Source organism: Struthio camelus, chromosome Z (genome assembly GCF_040807025.1).
Source record: "Struthio camelus isolate bStrCam1 chromosome Z, bStrCam1.hap1, whole genome shotgun sequence".
Lineage (NCBI taxonomy): Eukaryota > Metazoa > Chordata > Aves > Struthioniformes > Struthionidae > Struthio > Struthio camelus.
The window spans coordinates 9291176-9313513 of NC_090982.1; the positions used below are offsets into that span (position 1 = coordinate 9291176).

Consider the following 22338-nt stretch of genomic DNA (forward strand, 5'->3'; position numbering starts at 1 on the left):
ACAGACCATCTTTTATAAAGAAAGTATTTTACTCACAGGTGAAGGGATTTATTTTGTGTGAACATAAATACTTTTTGCAGCGTGAAGGAAAATTTTAAGAAAAGCTTCTTGTGGTAAAATAATCTGCACTAGATTCCTGCACAGGATCCCTACAACGATATTCACCTACTGACAGTCACATCACGGAATGAGTTCTGTTAACATAAGCTTCATTCTCTGTGGTGTGCGTTACTGCAATATCACTACTGAATGAAAAAGGGGATGTGTTCCAAAAAATGTTATTGTTAATGGGAATATCAGAAAACACTCAGCAGCAAAGTCCATAAGGAAATTCACTTGAGGCCATATCCAAGGTATTACTGTCCTAGGTTTAGTCTTCATTTTATGCATACCAGCAAAAGAGTTACATGGTGAACTCAGTTTGTGGTAATGCTTTATTAAATACACCTTCCATGGGCCCCTGGGTCAGCCAAAGACCTGGAAAGGAGGCAAATGTAAAGCCAAACAGTCAATTAATAAAATGAAGACCCTATTCAAACTCAAAACAAACCAGAGCAAGGTAGCTCTAAGCAGCAAGACCACTGGTAGGATCTGCTGGGAAGGAACTGAACATGAGGTTAGAAAACCAATTTACAGGCACTTGCAGGGCTCATTACTCCCCGTATTCTTGAATGCTGGAGATGGGCAACCAGCTTCTGCACAGAAACTAATTCCCAGAACGCTGGTATCCTGAGCATCCGCACAAAAATGAGTTCCCCAAGGCCCTAGAATAAGGCAGCAAGGTCGCAGGAGACAGCTATGACTGTCCTCCACTGCTGTTGTACCAAACATAAAGCACATGAGCCACAGCAAATTAGACCAGATAAATTAGACATGAATGCTCTCTTTCTCCCAGCACTGACGATTTGTCTATATGTGTGCCATGAACCGCTGCAATGCAGGCAAAAAAGGCATTGTGTATTCTTCCCATAAGGAGAGGAAGGTTCCTGAACTGATTGGATCTTGCTTTTCCAATATCTAGAATGATAATAGGAAAAAGCAGGATAGTGGTAGCAATAGGAATTGAATGTGTTCTTTAAACAGGGGGATTAGCTGAAGAACGATTTAGAAGAAATGTTGCGTGAATCTCATATGACCCCAGCTCCCACAACTCCCTGCCTCCCAGCTGGGTGATCCCCGTGCTTCACGCTGCAAGCACAGGGCCGCTTGGAAGTACAACGCACAGCTCAGTCCCACAGCTTTTCTTTACACACCGCTTCCCTGGATGCTATCATTTATGAGGTGGGGTAAAGGGCCACTGAGGGTCAAGGCAAATTCCTAGTTGTTCCTGTCCTGATGGCTTTAGCTCGTTCCCGTAACGACTTGTCTTCTCTCGCTGTGAAATTTCTGGACCTCGTCCTGACTCTCAGGTTCTGGCACCTGCAGCATCCGCTGGCTATGTCTGAGCTTACATTCTTTCTTATATCCTAACATGTGCTGGGTAACATGACTACATTGTCTACTCTGGACACAATGTATTTGTTATGACATTTAAACCAAGCATAATTAGTATCAAAGAGCCGCAGCCAAGAGCAGCAGCACCTAAACCAGATTTCTACAAGCTGTATTAATTAATATATATCAAAACATGATGGCTAATTTAGACACAGTGCATGATCCATATGAGGCCACTTAACTCTAGTTTAAAAAAAACAGCAAGTAGGAAGATAGGCTCTTTTTAGTAGGCACCTTGGCTACGTGTAGTAAAGAATACAGAAAAAAACAGCTCATCATATTCCAGAAAACATCCCACCAGTAAATCAAATCCATGCTACTTTTCTCTCACTTCAAATTCTAGACCTGTGCATGTCCCAGACAGCTGCAGTAAGGGTATTTTTAAGGCAGAGAGGATGAATTTAAAGATAAAGGGCCCATCCCGAAGGCTGCTCCACAGGCAAGATGTAACCTGGATTGCTAGACATGAAGGGAAAAATACCCAAAGAACACCTTAATTCTACTAGAAACATTAGGCATTAGCATAGACATTTTGTTTTGACTACAAAATGTTTAACATTTGAGAACGTCAAACAACCAAACTGCTGTACTTTGCATTAGCTTCACCTCCCAGGCAGGCTTGCCGTTTACCCCTAGACAGAATACACTGAACTAATCTGCTACTGACTATGACCAAAAGAGGTCATCAGTCATCTCTGGACTGATTAGCCACTAGCTAACTTTCCTCCATGCTGCTGGTCTGCTGAGTAACATTAAAGAAGTTTGGTAAGCTGAGAAAAAATAAGTCTGTTGAGTGGTGTGGGAGAAAAGCAATATCAAGTGTTGTGAGACTCCAGGACACTTTATGAAGTTATGACCAAAAAGTTTGGCGTATGACTTCCTTAAATATTCTTCCTTTTATTTTTGGGACCTCTTTGCATAATCAAATATGGTAAACAAAACACTTCTGACGTCTTTGATTTTCTGCAGAGGACAAGTTCAAGGCAAAGTTGTGTATGTATGAGTGTGCATGGCACACACTTGTGTAAAGCATATGCAAACACAAGTGGACCCTGTTATATCATTTTTTGCTTCTGATTTGCTCCCACTAGATGGAGTTTGGAAACTTTGGTTGTTCTCTCTGCAGCTGTCTCCCAATGCCATTACTAATGGTTGTGTGTGTGTGTGTGTGTGCACGTGCGCGCACATGCATGATAGCGATATTAATAATCTGATTATCTTCAGTGATGAGCTAATTTTCCTGTGTACAGTGACATAATATTCTCAGAGAATACTCTGAGAAAGCAACATACGGGGATATGAGGACGTGTTCACAAGCAGCCTTGGGGTTTTGAAGGCATGCATCTGGAAAGGCTGGGTAAGCAGCAACTAACATATTAATGAATACAGATGACATTAGTTAATATGAAATATGCAGTTTATTTCTTGAAGACCATAAAGTATTATAGAGAATGCAACCAAATACTATATGACAATCTGGGTATCACAGCAAAAGTGACATGAAACCTACCCCTGTCAGTGCAGAGCACAGCCAGCAGCTCCAGCCAGCAGACAACGCTGACATATACACAGAATTGCCAAGGCTGAATAGTTTGGATCTGGCCTCCTGGTTTAATTCACTTCACTGATGAAAACTGGACCCAAGGATTAAACGCATGAACTTGATTTACTCCTGTCTCCAATCCTTTCACCAGTTGAAGCAGAGGGGACTGGGGCACTCCACGGTGGAGGGAGACTTCTACCCTGCCTCAGCCCTGCTTTCAGCCTGTTTCCTCTTCCACCATCATCATCACCATCATCATCTCGGATGTCATTGATCCCAGGCAGAATTAAGATAATGTTGCAACACTGACCTTCACAGCTGACCTTCACTGATACAGCATTCCCTACAGTACTTGAAATATGGCAGCACACGATGACATCTTTCTCGGCCTTAACCCATTGAAACGGCGTCCTCAGTAACCTCTCGCACAGCCTCAACCTCATAGGTTACACTGGTTTATGTTTTCAGTAGCTTCAGGGCTTTCAGTAGGGTTCAGCACGAAGGAAGGCTGTTGGAGTGCTAGTAGTAGAAGTTTGGCTGTAAGACTGGTTTGATTAGTACACTGAAAAGCAGAGGTCTATGTCACTGCTGTACAGGGAGCACACAAAAATGCCTATGTCCCTCTTTGAGCTGCCAGCCAGTCATCCTCTTGTGGGAGGTCATGTTACAGATTGCCAGTTGCCTCCATTTGCTTGCTCAGAGAAGCAGTTTTCCATTGTGAAGTAACATCTGAATAAAACTTTAGGCATGGATCTGGCTTACTTTCAGGCGTGACAGGGAAGTTTTCAAAGGGGCAAAAGACACATCTTCTCCATGAAATTATTATTTCTAGCGAATAAAGACAGGATAAATCACACACAGCACAAATGATGGGGAAAATTCATCCCGTATATGTCTTCTGGACCCATCTCTTTTTCGGTTAGTGAAGACAGGCTTTATCTTTTGTCAGTAAAAGAAAAACTCATGGAATTATTAGTCATAAGGAAGCATCAGTGCAGCCCCTGCTCATGAACCAGCACTCAGCTCTGAGAGATCTAGCTGAATTTATTTGAGATTTCCTCAGCGTTTCTGATATGACCTGCTGAAGAGATGGCTGCAAAGTAACTCACTGGCTCAAGCACCTCAAAACTCATGGATTCCTGTCAGTGTGAGGATTTACCTGGGGCTCACTTCCAATAGTAGCCATGTGATTTGTCTTTGAACCGTGTGTGTCCATGGCAGAAGGAAGAGGATTTCTCCTAGCAGCTCCCCATTTGGAGTGCATGTTCCACAGCTGACCAATGCACTGGTGGGGCTGGGTGGGAAAGACAGCAGGGAACAGCCTCTGATGCCTTCATTTTTGGTGACAGCCACCACTAGATCTCCAGGTTGTTTGATTCAGAAAAGTAATTGATTCCCAAATCAAAAGCATGGAGGCGAAACCTCAGCTAGTTCAGGCAAAGTCATCTGGAAAAGATGAAGGTAATATCAGTCAGTGTGGGTTAAAACAAATAGGAAAAAAATCAGGAGGAGATGGCAAAGATATTCTCTTGCCCTCTAACAGTTTGAGTGTTTTTTATAAGTTATGAAGAAGGTGCATAATGCAGAGGTCCTTCTGGGTTCCTACCTGAGAAGAGTTCAGTTTATTACATGTAAAACCAAAAGACTTCCTTGTCTTTTAATAGAGGACCTGGCAGTCATTATCCATGCCTTGAACTATTATAATGCATTTTATATCAGTCCACACAGTCAATCTAGCCAGCAGTGAAACTGGGAGCAACATCTGGCAGCTCCATGTTACAAAGCACTTCTTCCAGGAGTTCACAGCACAAAACTTGACACAGCCATCCCCGTTTGTTGATTTTCAGAGTGTGTTGCAAGAGCATTCGTTTTCCTCACTCGCGTGCTTGTGAACACAGAACAACTACCCTGCGTGTGCTGGGGCCCAGGAGAAGAAGTGAGCACTGATACCGCCTCAGGACTCTGCAGAGCAGAAATCCCGTCACACAAGGGAGGTGGAGGGCACATCAGCCCTGTCCTGCGACACTGTCACCAAGCTCGTTGCCCGCTCAGGTACGCCCCGTGAGGAGTTTAGCTTAGCAGGGTGGAGCTGCTAACACAGTGACACCAGGGGAATGTCCATCCCTGTGGGAACCTCTCTCTCCAAGAGATGTCCCACCGCATTGGGGGACTGGGAGCAACGTGGAGCTGCCGAAGCCATCTGGCTAGCACAGCGGTGCGCTGAGCCAGACGCCTTGCCACAGCCTCCACTTCCCCATCTACCATCAGTGCGGAGGTGTCAGGCCAAGCACTTCACAAATGCCTGTGGTTTGACCTCTGCCCTGTCAGCTGGAAGCTCAACGGGATTGCAAAAAGGGCAGTGAATGCTGCAAAGCTGGCACCTGCAGTGCTGTTTTACACCTGCTTTTAGATTTGCAAAAATACACGCTTGTGGCAAGACAGACCCAGGCCAGGTAACCCCCACACATTTCTTTGAGCTGACTGACAAATAAATCAAGCAAGCCAAATCCACCCCAGCAGAGCTCCAGAGGGCAAAGCAGAATTAGGAAGGACAGAGCTGTCCCACCTCTCCGGGAGCTAACACCTACTGTGTACTTAGTATAAAGTAGCATAACCCCGTATAAGCAAAGCAGCGCGTGAAGTCTTTGTGCTGAAGAAAAGGGGGGCAGAACCCCCTAAAATAAAGCAGAGGGATGATCTTGGCGGTGACTGCGCTTGGCGCGTCACTGGAGGCAGTGCTGTGACTACACCGACACTAGATGGAGCCATTGGCTAAAAGGAACCAGTCCGAAGGGGGGGGGGGGGGGGGAAATGCAGGGTCACAAAGTCGTTTTCTATCTGGTTTCCTTTTCAACTGAAACATCTCTCTTTAGCTCTCACAAATCCATTTAATATGTGGCTGAAATATTGCCAGATTGCCTTATTTTATGCTAAGACAAGGCCATGCCTTGGATGTCCAGGTCAAGTTGTGCAAGACTGAACTTACTTTAGATATACACTTGAATAATACATGTTACAGTCATTTGTGACTGACTCTTTCTCCTCTAAGCTCAGCTCGGGGATGCATTCAAAGACAGTTGCAATTCCAGACATTTGGAAGGCAAAAATATAGTCCATTTCCCCAGGAGCTCTCAAATATCTCTCATACACAGTTCGTTTTGAGCTGAACTTGTGCTTTGCCAGTTGAGGGAGGAGGAGGGAGACTTGAGCTGCAGGGCTGGAGTCACAAAGCAGTTTTTCAGCATCAGAGATTTTTGTGGGTGCTGGTGTAACAAGAAAAGCAACTGAAGTTCCTTCAGGGACAAATCTGAATCAGTTACAGATGGATTAAAACCAAGTCACAGCAACTTGTCCCTGGCATGCGTTTTCCATCCTCAGAGCGTGTTTAACAAACTGGAAAAGCAATGCGGTAAAGGAGGTGAGGCGTCAGCGCGCACTGACTGGGAGCGGGACGGTGATGATTGTGTTCCCTCTCACCACACCCACAACCACAGCTATTTCTCCCACTGCCAGACCAACAGGACAGCAGAGAAAGTGAAAAATCTGTTAAAAAAGCAGCCAGCAGAGATGGCCAAAGCAGGAAATACGTGAATGCCAGATAATAATTCAACAAGCAGGATGTTTGCTTGAGATTTCGGATGTTAAATATACACCAATCGTCCGGAGAGTTAGTCATAGCTTTCCATATCCATACATCATATGAGTCTACTAAAACCTCAAGTGGTGAACTTTCCATGGGGAGGAGGGAGGAACCAGCGCAGCCGGTCGGAGAGACTAGCCCATCTCGCCACCGGACCTGTGCTATAGATCGTCCTGTTCCCTTTTCAAGGCAAGAGCCATGTACACGTTGACGCCAGTGGTGCAGGTCCAGGTCTGAGAAAACATGACTCTCCAGAAACCATTAAAGGTCAGGACTGGTCCCCCTCCCTCTTTTCTTACACATGTTTATGCTCCCATCAAAGCTCTGCAAAGCAACACCAAATCCAGCCCAATGCTCATCCAGGCACATGGGCTGCAGTGATTGATACCTATTTGCTGCTTGCCTGGGGTAGGTGTGAATAACAGAAGGAAGTGTGTGGGTATGAGGAACCAAAGCCCTTTTCCCCTCAGAAGTCCTGCCATGTGTGTTTTCAAGGATTTGTGTTTCTGACAAAAATTTCAAAATAAGTTTACTCTCAGCCCCAAGAGAAAATGTGACCATTTCATGTCACTCATTCAAAATCCACAAGGGCTGGTTATGAATGATGTGGCAATGGAGCTAGAAGAGGTGAAATACATAGGGCTAAAAGTTCCTCTTGTTTATATCTCTGCAAACCCTCAGAAACAAAGAAATTGCAGAGGTGTGAGCAAGGGAGAACATTTGTAACCGATACACAGCTGACAAGAAGACTACTACTGACTAAGCATCATACTTCATAACGTAATAGCTAACTGCGCATTGGGTCAAATCTATAGAGAGTATCAAAGCTTCCTGGAAAGTAGTTTGCAATAAGTGTGGAGCCTTGTAGAATAATACTCTGTAGCTTATTGATCTGCTCTTCTGGAAAAGTGTTACTTCTCAGTGAAGCGTAGCCATGCACAACACGGCCCTTATTTTACTGGATAATGAGACAGTATTAAAAGCTAGCATCCACCTAGTTCTGCTCCCAGGGAATTTGCTAGTTTTACCATTAGGACTGCAGGGAGTACCCTGGAGAGCTTGCTGCTCGGGAGTGAGTGAGCTGAGAAATTAACATGGAGGGGCAAAAGAATAAAAACCTAAACTTTTACCGCGGCATTCCCTCAGGTATCATTCCCCACCGGGACTACTTGTGCATCCCTTGTCAGATCATTCGTGTGGCCCTCATATTTGACAAAAAACTCCAGATTTGGCAAGTAATGCAGAAGAGCATCTCTATATTTCTTTATGTTTCAGTACATCTCTTTTATATTTCTTTACATAATTTGAGCTTTATCTACTCTCTCTTACCAGTTTATATTCACCATGGCAAGAAGGAATCTCAGCAATGTATGGGCAAGGTAGAGGGACCGGTTTCCAAACAAAGATGTTTCTGGAAGGGTATTTCAGTTCCAGTGCATGTAACGATGGAGGAACGCACTTTCTTCCATTAGCTGCCACATTTGTGATACATCCGTGTTGTTACAGCGCTACTCACATCACCTTCCTCCTGCATCCCTCGCCCACTCCTGGGGGGCTGCAGCCTCCAGGATGAAATGCTGCCTGCGAGGAGGGAAGTCTCAAGGCGTGCGCAGAGCCCCAGATGGGGCAAGGGCAAGCAATTTCCCCTCAAGCCTGCCAAGCTCATGACTTTTACCATTGCATGACAGCAGCTGACTCAGGATTGTCTGAGCTGACCAGAGCTCTCCAGGAACTGACTCTCTTGCTGCAGGCAGGCACTCCTGTGCTATTCGAAATGTAAAGCCATTCCCATTTTTTAGGGGGAGAGAAAAAGGAAAACAAAAATCTTATACTACCTGGTGTTTACAGAGCACTGAAGCTTTTCAAGAATCTTCTGAAAATAACCATGAAGTCCTTGCAACAGTTATTTTTATCTTACGGAGAGGGAAAATGAGACATCTGAAACTTAAACTGATCTACGGATCTTCATCATGTCTGTGGGCAGAGAAGGGACATACGCTTGCAAGAGCTTCTGCTGTCCATCCCTCAGCTTGATCTCCTGCATAGCATGCAAAGGAAAAAGTAGCAACCCACATTCCCCGAAATGCTGAAGAGCAAAGAAAGTGCTCTACACAGCTTCAGCAGAGTGTCTGCTGAGAGCCAGCACCCTTGAGGAGCTGTAAATATTTTCTTTCCATTGCAGCTTCAGGACAGTCTGTGCTCTGGCAGCAGAGCTCCTCAGAGTACGTCCCCCTCCGCAGATGCTGTATCTTCCTGTGCAAGCAATGTTCTGAATACCTCGTCTACAGGAACTGCTTCCTGCTCTAAGGGGTTGGTCCTCCACCTCAGGTCAGGATTCATCCTGTATACAAGCATACCAGGCTCATAGCTGTGGTTATGGCTCTCAAGTGCAGTCGTTATTGCAGGAAATAATGGAATTAGTCTCTGGTAAGGGATGCAGCTCTTCAGTAAAGTTTCTGCTCAATTTTATGTGCAGCAGCCTGCTGGGAGCTGCAGACTCATGCACCAGACCTGCCTGTAACAGTGCAAAATGTTGCAGGGAGCAAATTAGCAAAACACCATTTAGGGGTGGAAAGAATTGTCTTTGGTAGCTCCTCATGGCAGACTAGTGTGAGAATGTCAAAATACAATATGAAGTTTGTTGGTTATAGGGAAGGGAGAAGAATGATGCTTCAGAGTTTATGTCCACTAAAATTGAAGTTTCAATAGAATGCATTCAGAAATAATTTTATTTTCCAGTAATGACAATATGCAGTACCACGTAAGAAATGAAATTGAAGAATTGATCTTATTCTTCAAATACAGGATAGCTTCAATATTAAAATTAACATATAAATTTAGCATCAACGTTATTTCTCCACTCACGTCCGCTGAGTAAATGCACATAAAGAATGAATCACTGAAACAGTATACTGGGAGAATCAAAGTCATTTTTCAAGTGTGTCAGCACAAATGTGAGGCGAGCGTGTTCACTGAGCATCCAACAAATGTTCAGGAGAAGCCCCTTCGGGCCGCAAACGAGGACAAGTCTGGGAACTTGCGGAGGAGCAGAGCAACTGCCGCCAGAGGCAAGGCGGGAGAGAAATAGTCCTGGACAACCCCACGCATTGCATCCACCCTGGTCACACACTGCATCCACCCTGGTCCCCACCCCAGGATGCTGCATGTGGAGCTCTGCCTCTCTCTGCAGAGACGTCAGCACCCGGAGGCATCAGCCTCACTGCAAGATCCCCCATGGCACTCAGCTGAGGGAGAAATAATTATTATTATTTATATCGTTGATGGTATTACCCAAATTTTAGCAGCCACAGATTATATCCCCCTCTGTTTTATATCCACACATGGAAGGTCAACAGGGAAATCACGTGCTTGACAGAAGCACTGCAGGGTGCCCCAGCCAGGCATCAAGGCAGCTGCTGCAGGGTCTTGGGCCATGGGAAGGGGTGAAACTCTTGGTTGCTGGACTTCAGCAGACGCCTTGCCAGGCCCAAAGCCTTTGCACTTTCCCACCCAAAATCATGCTTTCCTGCAGGGTTTCTGGGTACGAGCATCCCCAGCCTCACCCCATTACGGGGCCACGGGTCTGGCAGAGCAGAGCAGCACGGAGGAGGACCGAGCACCAGGGCAGGGAGTGGGCCACCCTGGTCCTGCCTCGGGCAGGGGAACCCAGCAGGCCCCAGATGAACCAAGCAACCAGGGCCCCTGTGGGAAAACAACGCTTCACCCTCCCAGATGTCCACATCAGACAGGGTCACATGTCCCACGTGAGGACGGGCTCGCGCCGGCACGGGTAGCGCTGATGTGGCTGGCTGGGAGAAGCCGCGGCTGATCAGTCCCATCTCCGTGATTGATGGTTACAGAATAAATCAAAGTTGTTCTCATACCTGTGCAGAAGGGAAAGAGCTGATGGCGTCGCCGGCCGCAGAGAACCTGAACGGGGAGCTCCCTGCATTTTCCCAGCAGTGTGGTACTGCCAGCACTGAAAACGGGGTGTCTGGCTGATGCTTCTAAACATTAAATTGGTGTACCTGTCCTAAGTGGGATTCTTGCTACGTGGCAGGTACAAGTCGAAAATAACATTCTTTACCTAGTGCTAGCCTGGAAATAGAGCTAGTGAATACAGTAATTTTTCAAATAAATTGTTGCTGGTCAGTCCAATTTTTTTTTTAATAAACTTCCAGGCAGCCAGAATATTGCAGAAATTATTTGTGATCAGATAGAAATGCTTTGTTCAACCTCAAAACTTGGAGTTTTGAATTTGAACATTTTAAGGTATTTTACTTTAAAAAAGACGATAACTGTAAACACATTCAAATGAAATTTTAAAACTCTGGAAAATTATCGTTTGGGCTTGTTTGGTTTTTTTTTAGAAAACAGTTCATTGGAACAGACCAAATTCAAAACCCATACTGCCGAATTTTTCACCAAAAATGTTTAGCAGAAGAACAAGTTTACCCCAGGTTAGCCAAAGTTCTCCTTTCTTTGAAAGGTATGTCACTATTCCAAGATGTCAAAACTCTGTTCTGCAAAAATCCACAGACCATAACATGCATGACCACTATGAGCTGCTACACTTGACCCAGTTTGGTCTTCATACTGGCAACAACTCAACCCCTAGAGCAAAAAAAAAAGGGGGAGAGGGGGTGTATACAGTTGATTTTCTGGCTGATGGCTCTTTCATTCAATCAACAGAGATGCCTGTGCAAAGGTCCCTGCTACAGAGAACGCTCTTCTTGGTGCTTGACACAAAACCAGAGCTCCTGGTCCTTTCTATTCTCACTTTACCTTTGACATGTAATTTCTCCATGATGTTGGAACACAGCATTTCATTACTTCATCCCTTAATGTTTGCAAGATCAGGCCTAATTTACCAATTACTTTTCTCTCTGGAGCAGCTTAAAGATGAATTTGTTTACAAGTGCCCTATGAATGCAGGCAAATCTGTCAGTCCAAAACAGTAATACCACACTTATGAAAATTCCAGATGTTTTCATGTTTACATTTCCATAAGGGAAGCTGTTTACCCTCCCACCGCCCCTTTTATGACTTCACTCTCTGGCATTGCCAACAAATTGTTTTTCTGTAACAGGTTGGAAAATTAGGCAAAAATATATCTCTCTGAGCATCTATGCCCCAAACAAAATAAAACCAAATGTAAAATTTCCAAATACAAAATATGAAATGCCAAGAGCATGCTGGCAATGACACCAGATAATATGTCTGATATATATTATGATTTAATATTAGGATTTCTTTCAAATCCAACTTCAGAGGGGGCTTGGTAGATTTTGAGGAGTGGGCTAATCCAAAATCTGAAAAGGCCTGCCAGCCATTTCACCTGCATTCAGAGAAGTGTTTGGTAAAGCCAGCCTTCAAGCACACGTGGTCACTTGTGAATGGTTGAAAAAAGTGGCACTAAAACCTCAGTAAACTTCTAAGCAGACGATGAATTTAGCAGCATTCCTCATCAGAAGCAATTCCTAAAGTTACTCTGACACGTATAAGATAAGCAGCAGAATCAATGCATGCAAACATGCAATAAATTGTTCAAACATTATTTTTCCAGATTTAGGGAAGTTGCCATTTGGCTAAACATTATTTTAAAGAAATGCCTTCTATTACATCCTATCTCCTTTTTCTACTTCTACAGTACATGAAAAAAGATGCTTCCGAAGCATCGGAACAGCCTTTTATCCGTTTGCTTTGTCTGTAACAAGCTCTGCTTTACTCAGCTAAGCTTGAAAGACTCTGTAACATATATCCAAGAGGCCATAGCCTCCCTGATGACAACATTTGCCTACTCTCAGTTGCTAGCTGCAAGGCAGGGGAGCAGAACCTGAAGTAGGAAAAATAGGCTTCCCTTGACTGCCATTGCTGGAGCTGGACATTTTAACTCTAGCTGAGGATTAATCAGCCCTCCATCTTCAGAAATGTTCTTTGCCCAAGTACAAATGACATAAACCAAGATCATCGTCTTAGTTTATTTTTCTAGAGTCCCTACCATGCTACATTAACCTGACAATGTTTAATCTTGTGTTCATTTCACAACACATTTCATGCAATTCACAGCTGTAATTGGTTCTACACCGACATTACACGTTTCGACCTAGCCATGTGAAAAGAATAACTCTTAATATTATTCCCTAAAAAGTGTCCAAGCTCAAGCAGCACAGAAGCAGTTCATGCTAGTTTCATGTGCGTCTTTCTTTTACTTTTTCTTTAACGCAAGGATGATTATTGGCGCGAGACAATAAGGTCCCTGTTTTAGTCCATTTGCATTTGAACTATTTTTGTTTGATTTCTTATGTCCTGAGGAGTTCTCTCTAATAAAACAGCATTCAAGTATTCTAGTTTAACATCCCCATTTGTCTGAGTTAAGGTAAAGGAGACCTTCAGCTTCTGTTTCTGTTATGAATCTTCCAGAGTCCCATAACTGATAGCTTTAAGGTCTTCCTTTGTAATACACACTCAGCACTAAAACCATAGAGCATTGCTATTTGGCATTATCCAGTGAAGTGCAAGAAATTAAATAAGTTATGTTTTTATTGCTACAGTACAATACCAAGCAAAGTCACTTTTTAATACAATTGCAAGGGTTTCGTAGAGAATGTGTGCCTCCTCCTAGGGCCCAGTAGTTCAGCTGCACTGCAAGTATCACTTAGTTATCACATGCCCAATGTCATCTAAGAAGATGTGTTGAGTATTCTCGAGTCAGAAGAATCGGACCTTTCTTCATACTCATCTTCTGTATAAATAGGTTGCTTAGACACGATAGGACATCCGTCATCAGGGATGGAGATCCTCGGATCTTCCGAGGAGCGAGAAGGAAGGACAGGTGAACTTCGGAAAACGCTGGTGGAATTGCTGGAGAAAGGGCTGACGTACTGGGACCGCAGCTGGTACTGCTGCTGCAGCGTCATGGTGTTCCACAGGGTAACGTCGTTAGGCAGGAAAGGGCTGGACTGATTCCTGGCCAAAGTGTTCCTCAGCATCAGCGGGTAGCGCGGGGGCTGAGGAAAAGGGTGCTGCAAAGGTACAGCCAGAGGATTTGGCACAACGTTGCTGGAATCAGTAGAGAACCTCAGGGTGTCGGGAACCCTGAACGCCGAGCCCACGGACCACTTGGAGGAGGAGATAGGGTATGAACTCAGCGTGTGCTCAAAAATGTGCCCGTTTGAAGGCAAAACGAGGCCATCAGACTCTGCAGCGTTTCTGTCCCCACTAGCTACTGAGGACCGACTGGACAACAGAACTTCAACGGCACTCACCAGGTCACCGCCGCACCCCTTCAGGATCAGCTCGAGCACAGTTGGCTTCTGGTTCGGGAAGATCTTCTTCAACACTTCGAGTGGAGGTCTGTTGGCTTTCAAACTGAAAGGTAAGGAAACTGTCCCAGAAGGACCTTCTATCAGGAGATGGTTCTGCTCTGCGTGGTACTTGGGGCTGTCTGGTCGGCTCTCTGTGCTTCCACCATTTTTCTGAGCCACATAACCAACTTCGTCCACTGAAACGATTTCAGGGCTTTCGGGAGTAAAGCAGCTTTTGGCTTTATTCATGTCTGGGGAATTCCTTTGGTCTGTGTCTTTGTCACTGTAAGTCTCGACATTGTCTGCTCCACTGGCATCACCCAATCGCTCCTCATTGATGTCTGCAAAGAGAAGGCAGAAGAGTTACCACTGCAGTGAGGCCAAAAGGCTTTACATACTTTTGACGAAGCACTTCTCATAAAGTGAATTAAGCAAGACTCTGAGGGGGAGCAGTTTTCATAGAAATCCTGCTAAATTAATTTTTCTTTGCATCAACTTTGCATCTTGAGAACAAGACAAAAAAAAAAAGAGTAATGTGACATAGTCTAGGCACTTTATACTGCCTTAAAGATGTCTGTCTCATTCTCCCATGTACAAGAGGCAGTGATCCTTTTTTTTTTTTTTTTTTTTGCAGCCTCAAATACGCTAGACCAATCCTCTCTAACTGACCATAGGCTAGGAACATGCCACCCACATGCAGGCTTTCTCAGAGGAACTTCAGCTCTTTCAAATCAAAATTCCTTACTAGCACAGTCTCACTCCTGCTTTCTCACTGGCTGTGGGCTGCAGACAACCAGAGGGCACTTGGCAGACCAAAATTCCCTCTGCAAGTCCAATAGCATTGGTGACACCATGCCATAATGACTAGTGACTGGCTCAAGGTTGCAGGAGTCTTCAAATGTATCAGTGTATTTCAATTCTGATTCTGCAGAAACCACTTCCTTCCCCACCAAGAGCCACAGGTTCTTCTAAAACCCTCAGCATAGCTGATGCGCTGGCCAGTTAGAGCACATAATCTAGAAAATCTGGTTTGGAAGAGACCTCCAGAGGACAGCTGGTCCAACCTCCTCTTCAAAGCAGGGCTAAGCTCAAAACTAGAGCAGATTGCCCAGGTCCCTGCCCAGCCAGGTTTTAAATATTTCCAAGGATAGAGACTCCACAACCTCTCTCAGCACTTGTTCCACGTATCCTGATTTTTGCATGCTAAGCAGGGAAAGGTGAGAGCTGAGCACAGGGCTGAAAGCAGCCTTTACCATGCAGTCTCCAGATGGACACTCAAAAATGGTGATACTCCAGATCTCTGGTCAGTTCTATAAAGCTTGGCCAGAGTTTGCAAACTTTTGAAATTAAGACTGCTTGTCAGAAGCAAGGGAAAAGGACCTAGTCAACAGCTTTCACAGTTTATGCACAAGGGGGGGCAACGTATCTTGCTTGAGATTATTCACAGTCATTTCCCCGAGGCAGCTGTTCCCTTGCCCTCCCCCAACAGCCCTCTACCAAACTCCCTGGGAAGTACGAGAGTCCGGGGAAAGGTGCATTGTTCAAGCTGAGGTGGACAGAGCCAGCTCTAAATTGTGCATGGGACCACCACAAAAAAATGTGAGCTCCCAGCAGAGCGCAGCCTGGCAGTCACCGTGACAAAGGGGGCCCAAGAAGACAAGTGGCTCCAGGCAGAAATGCGAGGCCATCGTAAAGAGCCACAGGTCCAGGCACAGAAGACGAGGATTGGTGTGGAATTGGGGAAGACGGACACCCGACTGAAAATCTTGCCCTTCTCTTTTAGCTAGCTGGATCGCCTATGTTGTTTTTGCATTGCTTGTGCTCTGTGTCCAGTGCGAACAAGAGAAGCAATAACCTTTCCTGTGAGTATATTATAAAGAAGGCAATGGGTGCATTATAAAGAAGGCATTGCATGTAAGCACTTGTTTATATGTTTGGTGCATCACTCGTGCCTTAGCAGCAAAAAGGCAATGCAGGAAATATTCCCTAGTAAACTGCTAACATGCATCTCCATTTGAGGGAGTTTTAATACCTGGATATAGCTCAGCCTTTATTTGAAAAAAATAATACGAAGAGCACACTAACTTTCCTTCCTAATCCTTTCTTTCGCATGTTCATAAGAGTACATTTATCACAAGAGACACGATGTTAAGAATAATTCACAGCTGAGTGCAGGGACAATTTATACATGGAAGGATTACAGGGCAGCCTAGAGAACAACAAATTGCCTTTATCCCTGCATTGGCAGTGATAGAGATATTTAAGGGAGACAGTGTTCTTAACTTCCACATAAGAAGATCACACTGTTGTACCCAATGTTACCAAGCAGACCACATGCAGACATGCGTATTTCAAAATATTGTGCATCTCCAGTATATATTTATTGGCTGAAAATAACCTCCACTGGGGAGAAAATATATTACGTTGAAAAATATAATTAGATTAGCTCTCCCAAATGATGAAAATATAGCGCTCCTCCTGAGTGATGGTTGCTTTCAGTAGAAGTACCCCTATGAGGTTTGGCTAAAAATTTTCTTCAGATTCTAAAAACTCAACCTGCTGAAGTTTGTATTGTTAGCACCATGGGACTGCCACACAGTGCCTGCACAGATCCTTACTTGCAGGGGGACAATTTACTTGCACGCATAGAATATAACAGTGTAATCTCACCAGACTTTCAGATTCACAGGGCAGAATCCATAAAACGAGATTTCAGTGATTTAAGTAAAAAGCTGTTCTTTCAATAAAAGGGGGATTATCCCCTAGTGGTAAGCTTTTAATTTGGATCCTATTATAGTTTTTTTCCTCTGTCTTTTTGATAGAATTATTCGCTGTCAGGACGTCAAGCGTTTTTCTCCCGCACACTTCAGCTCAAAGCTGTTGCAGTGTAAGGTGTCACATAAGCCCAGTGCCTCAGACTGGTGTTTCGGGCGGATCGGCGGGCAGCTGCCTACTTACCTGACAGGTTTCTGCTGATTTCCTGCCTGGCAGGTAATGTTTTGACTATGCATTCCTCACCTCAGCACCACTTCCCTCACCACACCCACGGCGCAAGCAGCGCTAGGCAAAAAGTACTTTCTGGGGACGGTTCCGTCTTTTTCATCGAAATTGCGGTGATTGGATTTTTCTTTTTTTTTTACAACGGGCACAAAATAGCCATCGTTAGATAACCAACGGGAAGGTATATTGCAAATGCCTTTACGTGGAGCTGAAATGTAGAAATAGCACATGCAGAATAACCACACAGAGTACATAAAACTCGTATTAATCCCAAATATCTGTATTTTCAGGTACAAAGATATTCATTTCAGGAAATGAGACTATATACCCCACTGCTCTTAGCCAAAGGTATCTTTTGCACCACTCATAGTCTTCACGTGAAGATGTTGTAGTTTTTGCAGAAAGAAATCTTGCTCCCAAAGACTTTTTACGGTTTTTTTTAACATCTATTTCAAACTGCCTGCATTCAGTATCCATTTTGCTTGCCTCAGGAAACGAGGGAAGTTGTCTCCTTATTGATGTAAATGGAGGAGATTATTCATAAAATAATAGGCATACAGAGACAGATACATACGCAGATCTACAGAGGTGCTGCGTAAATACAGATGTACATGAAACAATACAGTGCGTGTGTTCACTGTAAAATCTAAACTAATAAAATAAAGACGCTACGGATGCAGTGCAATGTATACCTCATTTTCTCCTTGCTTCTTTATACTGTATTAAGGAACATGAAGCAAATATTGAAAAGAGCCAAATAAAGTATGAGGGGTGAGAGAGAGAGGGGCTGTTCTCCTTACGTTAATAACTCGTCTGGAAAAGTTTATCTAATACTTGGGATTCAAATTTGTTTCCTTAATAGTCCCACTGCTGACTCTGCGAAAACAGCTCTGCACTTAGGTTCTTAGGATAGCTTTTTCTGCAACCCAGAATTTCTCGGATCCCAAGCACATCTGCTGTTCTCCCTATTTCTATTATTAGAGTGGACTGACACCAAAAATATTAGAAAGCCACATAAAGTTAAGGCGTGCAAAACTTAACGAGTTTAAAAAAAAAAATCACTGTAGACTTCCTTCTGTATATTCAAAGGTCTCATGTATTTCCTGGGAAGCTAGTGACTGTTTCCAGTCTGACACGGAGACTGCCATGCTGCATTAAGAAGTTGGAACTGGTATTAACAAAAGACTCAGTGTGGCATTATATTAATTGTTTACAAGCCCGGGTAACTACTGCTAAGATGAGTATGACATGTGCTCAAAATACAGGAGTATAACGCTAAGGAGGAATTATTCTGCGGTAACATAGGAAGATGCAATAGGAGTAGTTTCTAGCTGCTTTATTTGCACAGAATAGAACTTTCTGGCTGTCCTACCGTCAGAAAATAACCTATTCTGGCGGCCAGATGCTAGTTAAAACAAATGTATCTGATCCTACCTTCTATCAGGAAATATCGCTCTCGCACTGGATAATCTTCTAAGAGATTAGTAGTGCCCAGGATCCAGAAACAGGGTGGGCTGGGAGAGCACATAATTACATTGTGCATTTTAACGACGTTTTTAATACAGGTAGCTGGGAGAGAGGGAAGAGAAAGAGAGGCCGTTCAAAGCAATCGGTTGTCTGGAAATGAACAGGTTATCTGGGTAAATAGCTTTCGGCGGCAGGCGGCAAGAAGAGCGGAGAGGGTCCGTCCCCACCAGGAGATAATTTTACGCCCTGCTCTCACTCCTTCCCTTACTCCTAAAACAGGGAAAACAAGCTTCTGCAGGAATACAGGCTTCCATGCCCGGGGATCGCGCAGAGGAGGTCTGTACAACTGAAGCTTTTTTTAATCAGCTGCGAAGCCGGGTGCCAGGGGTGCAACCCTCGCTCCGCGCAGCGCAGGGGCTCCGCGCTGCGCCGGGCAGCGCAGCCGTCCGCGGCCGGGTGCGGAGCTGCGCCCCGGCCCCGGGTTGCGCCCGGGGTGTCTTTGCTCTCCCCAGGACGTGTCACACCGCGGGCCGGGGCCGGGACCAGGCTGGAGAGCTTGATTTATGAAGATCTGCTCCTTTTTTTCACCCATAAAGCTGTTAGCAGAAAGTGCTGACTGGCTGGCAGGGAAGAATTTCTCATCAATACACTTTGATTGTATTTTGCAAACAAAATGCCTGTTGCTTGGAAACATTTCACTTGAGCCTGACCTTCCCCAAAAGTTATTGCTATCAGATTCGATTTACACTGTCCTCCCGTGATTACTGTAATCTTTTAAGCTGGGAAGTTCATATATCAGGGGGAAGAAAAGTTGGGCGTGCAAGTCAATACCGTTCCTATCCGCCGGATTTATATCCTGCTGGCGGAGTTTATTTGTTTCACTTTCTGGAAGGAGCCAAGTCGGCTTTCCCCCTCAATCCCCCCCACCCCTCCGCCCGACCCTAGGAGCTCGCCCCTGCCCCAAATGTCCCCAGGGGCGCCGGGGGGTGGCGAGGCTCCCCGCCGCCCTGCGCCCCGCTCGGCTGTGCCCAGGAGGAAATTTAGGGTGTGGGGGGACCCCAAAGTCCCGGCTCTCGGGGACTACGGGAGGAATGGGGTGGGAATACTGCCCACCCGTCCCCTGCGCCTTTTGCCCCCGGGGGCAGGGAGGGAAAGAGGCCGGAGCCCAGCCATGGGGAAGCAGCCCCCAAAGCACCGGCAAAATCGCGACAGGGATGCAACCCGTCACGCCTCCCGGTTTCTGCTCCCCGAGGAGTAAAACCGCCGGCTCGGGCCCCGCGCCCGGCTCCGTACCTCGCCGGACCCCCGCAAATAACGCGCTGGGGCTCCGGGGGCACCGGGAGCAAGCGGCAGCGAGCGGCGCCGTGCCGGGAGCAGGGAAGGGGCCGTCGGCCCACGATTTGCTATTCCCTGCAGAGTTATACACCCAAAATTTCGTTGAAGTCGCGGCTTTTCTGCGCAGCAGGCTCTTCGCGGATTAGCTGAGACGGGGTAACCCCGGCCCGGCTGTCGGTGCAACATTTTAATTTCGCGCTTAAGCCTTGAGCGGCGAAAAGGGAAAGCGGCTTTAGGGTGTATTTTTCTGCTCAGCGATATGGGTTATCTGTGTGTCTCACTCGTAAGGTGTTTCCTCCGTCAGTCCTGGGCTGCTTCCGCTTCGGAGCAGGTCTCACCTCGGGACCCTGAGCAGCGGGTTTTGGGGTCGGTTTCACCGACTTCGCAAAAGCCTCGCTGGACCCGGGCGGCTCGCCGGGCCGCGAGGGACGCCGCTGGCCGAGAGGAAGGGAAAACACACCGCGTTGTGAGCTACCCAGAAGCCGAAATAAACGGTGTGTCCCCCTTCATCCGATGCCGCATCCTCGCCCCTCTTCATCCTGCCTGCTCCTCAGGAAACCGCCCGGCTCGCACCCCTGCTTTTGCGGCCAAACCTCCCGTTCACCCATCATCGTTACCGCCTCCAACCCGCCGCCTTGCAGCCCGAGCCGCTGCATACGCGAAGCCTTGCTCCTTCCCGGGACAGCGGCTCCCTCCTGCTGAATCCGCGGGGGCAGGGACGGTTCACCCCGGCCCAACCCGGCGGTGATGGGCGGTCGGAGGGCAAACCACGCGGGGCGGGGAGGGGGGGAAGCTTGTTTCCCGAAACGGACGCGGGCACGGCACTTGGGGGGGGGGGGGGGGACTACGCCGAGCACCGGCGGCACCTCGCTGCCGCGGGCGCAGCGCCCTGCCCGCCACCTCCCCCCGTCCCCGTCCCCGCCTGCCGCCGGGCGACGCGCCCCGTCGGGCGGCCCCGCGGCCGGGCGCGACCCGCGGCACCCTCCGCGGCAGCCGGGCGGCTGCTTTTCCATCTCAACCTGCTCGGAAACAAACCGTGAAGGAAAGAGCCGAGACCTGCCCGCTTTCCGCTCGCCAAGGGGAACCAGGCGGCCTGAGCCCCGCTTCCTCCCCCGCCACCCGCCGCCGCGCCCGCCCCGACGGCGGAGCATCCCACACCCGGCCCGGCCTCACCTGCCTTGGGGAGCGGCGCCGGGGGCTGCTCGGCGGCCCAGCGCAGGGCGGCGGCGGCGGCCAGCTCGGCGGGGGCCCGCGGCGGCGGCGGGGGCGGCGGCGGGGGCGGCGGGGGCGGCGCGGCGCCCTCGGCGCTGCCGGGCGGCCCCGGGAGGGCTCGCAGCGAGTCCGGCAGGAGGCTCTCCAGGCTCTCGTTGGCCTGCTGCCGGCGCAGCGCCACCTGCGCGGCCATCACCCGCTGCCGCTCGATGATGAGGATGCACTTCTCGCAGGTGCAGTCCTTGAAGCGGCAGTAGCGCTTGTGGCCCTTCAGCCAGGACAGCACGCCGTGATTGCGGCACCGGGCGCATTTGGGCGTCCGCTGCAGCGGCGCCCGCGGCGGCTGCGACACCGGGCCGCCCATGTAGAGGTACGGGGAGCCGTAGCCGTTCATGCTACGGCCCTCACCCCCGGCCGGCTCCGCGGCGGCGGAGGGGGCGCGGACCGGGGATGGAGCCGGGGGCGGGGGGGAGGGTGTCCCACCGCCCGCTGCCGAGGCACCGCGGGCAGAGCGCTGCCGCTGCCCGCACCGCAGCGCGCCGCACCGCCGAGCCCGCGGGCCCCGACGGCGCCGCCCGACCCCCCTGCGCCGCCCCCGCCCCCCGCCCGCCCCCTTCCCCGCCGCCCGGGGGGGGGGGCGGGACGCAGGGCTGCGGGGGGGGGGGGTCGGCGGTCCCCGCCGTCGGGGCCGGCGGCGCTGCCCGCCCTTCGCCGAAGGGCCCGGCCCCACCGGGGGACGGGCCGGGCCGCGGCCCCCTGCGCGGCTCCGCCGCCCCCGCGCGGCTCCCCCCGCGCCTCGGGCCGGCAGGTTTCCTCGATCCGCAGGGCCGGGACGGGAGGTTTGAACCCCGCGGGCTGGCGCCGGGATAAACCCCCGCCTAACTACCAGCAGGGGCACGGCGTGCCTCCGTCGGTTGGCTCTTGGCCCAGAGTCGCTGAAGACTTTTTTTTTTTTTTTTTCCCCCAGGTCGAAGTTTTGTCGAAGTTTTCCAGCGGCGAGAGGCTGCAAGGGCTCCTCCGCTCGAGCGGAGCGGCGGCCAGAGCCGAGCCGCGCTCCGCGCCCGGCGCAAACCGCCCCTCGGACCCACCCGCCCGCGCCCCCCGCTCTCCGCTGCTTTTTCTTATGCTCCGCGCCAAAGTGGCTACTTAATTGCGAGCAGCGGCTATAGAAAGGCGCGTGCAGTTCAGAGCAACTCAGATTGCTTGCAGCCCCTTTGATGTGTTTGTTGCGGAAGGACGGTAATTTTCTATACCTCCAGCCGCGGGCACATTTCTCACTTGCAAACCGATATTTCCAAGATGGCAGCGAGAAGTTTAAGTGTAGCTATTATAGTGCAGGA

The 22338-nt window shown here is 48.1% G+C and overlaps 1 protein-coding gene across 1 annotated transcript; it reads right to left on the reverse strand.

The window, feature by feature from the left end:
- Nucleotides 1-12718: 12718 nt before the first annotated feature.
- Nucleotides 12719-21392, reverse strand: DMRT3 (doublesex and mab-3 related transcription factor 3). The gene is made up of 2 exons (XM_068928712.1): nucleotides 20960-21392; nucleotides 12719-14325 (listed from the first exon to the last, which is right to left on the reverse strand). The coding sequence occupies exons 1-2, from the start codon at nucleotides 21390-21392 to the stop codon at nucleotides 13361-13363; spliced, it is 1398 nt and encodes a 465-aa protein (XP_068784813.1). The 3' UTR covers nucleotides 12719-13360.
- Between the last annotated feature and the right edge of the window lie 946 nt (nucleotides 21393-22338).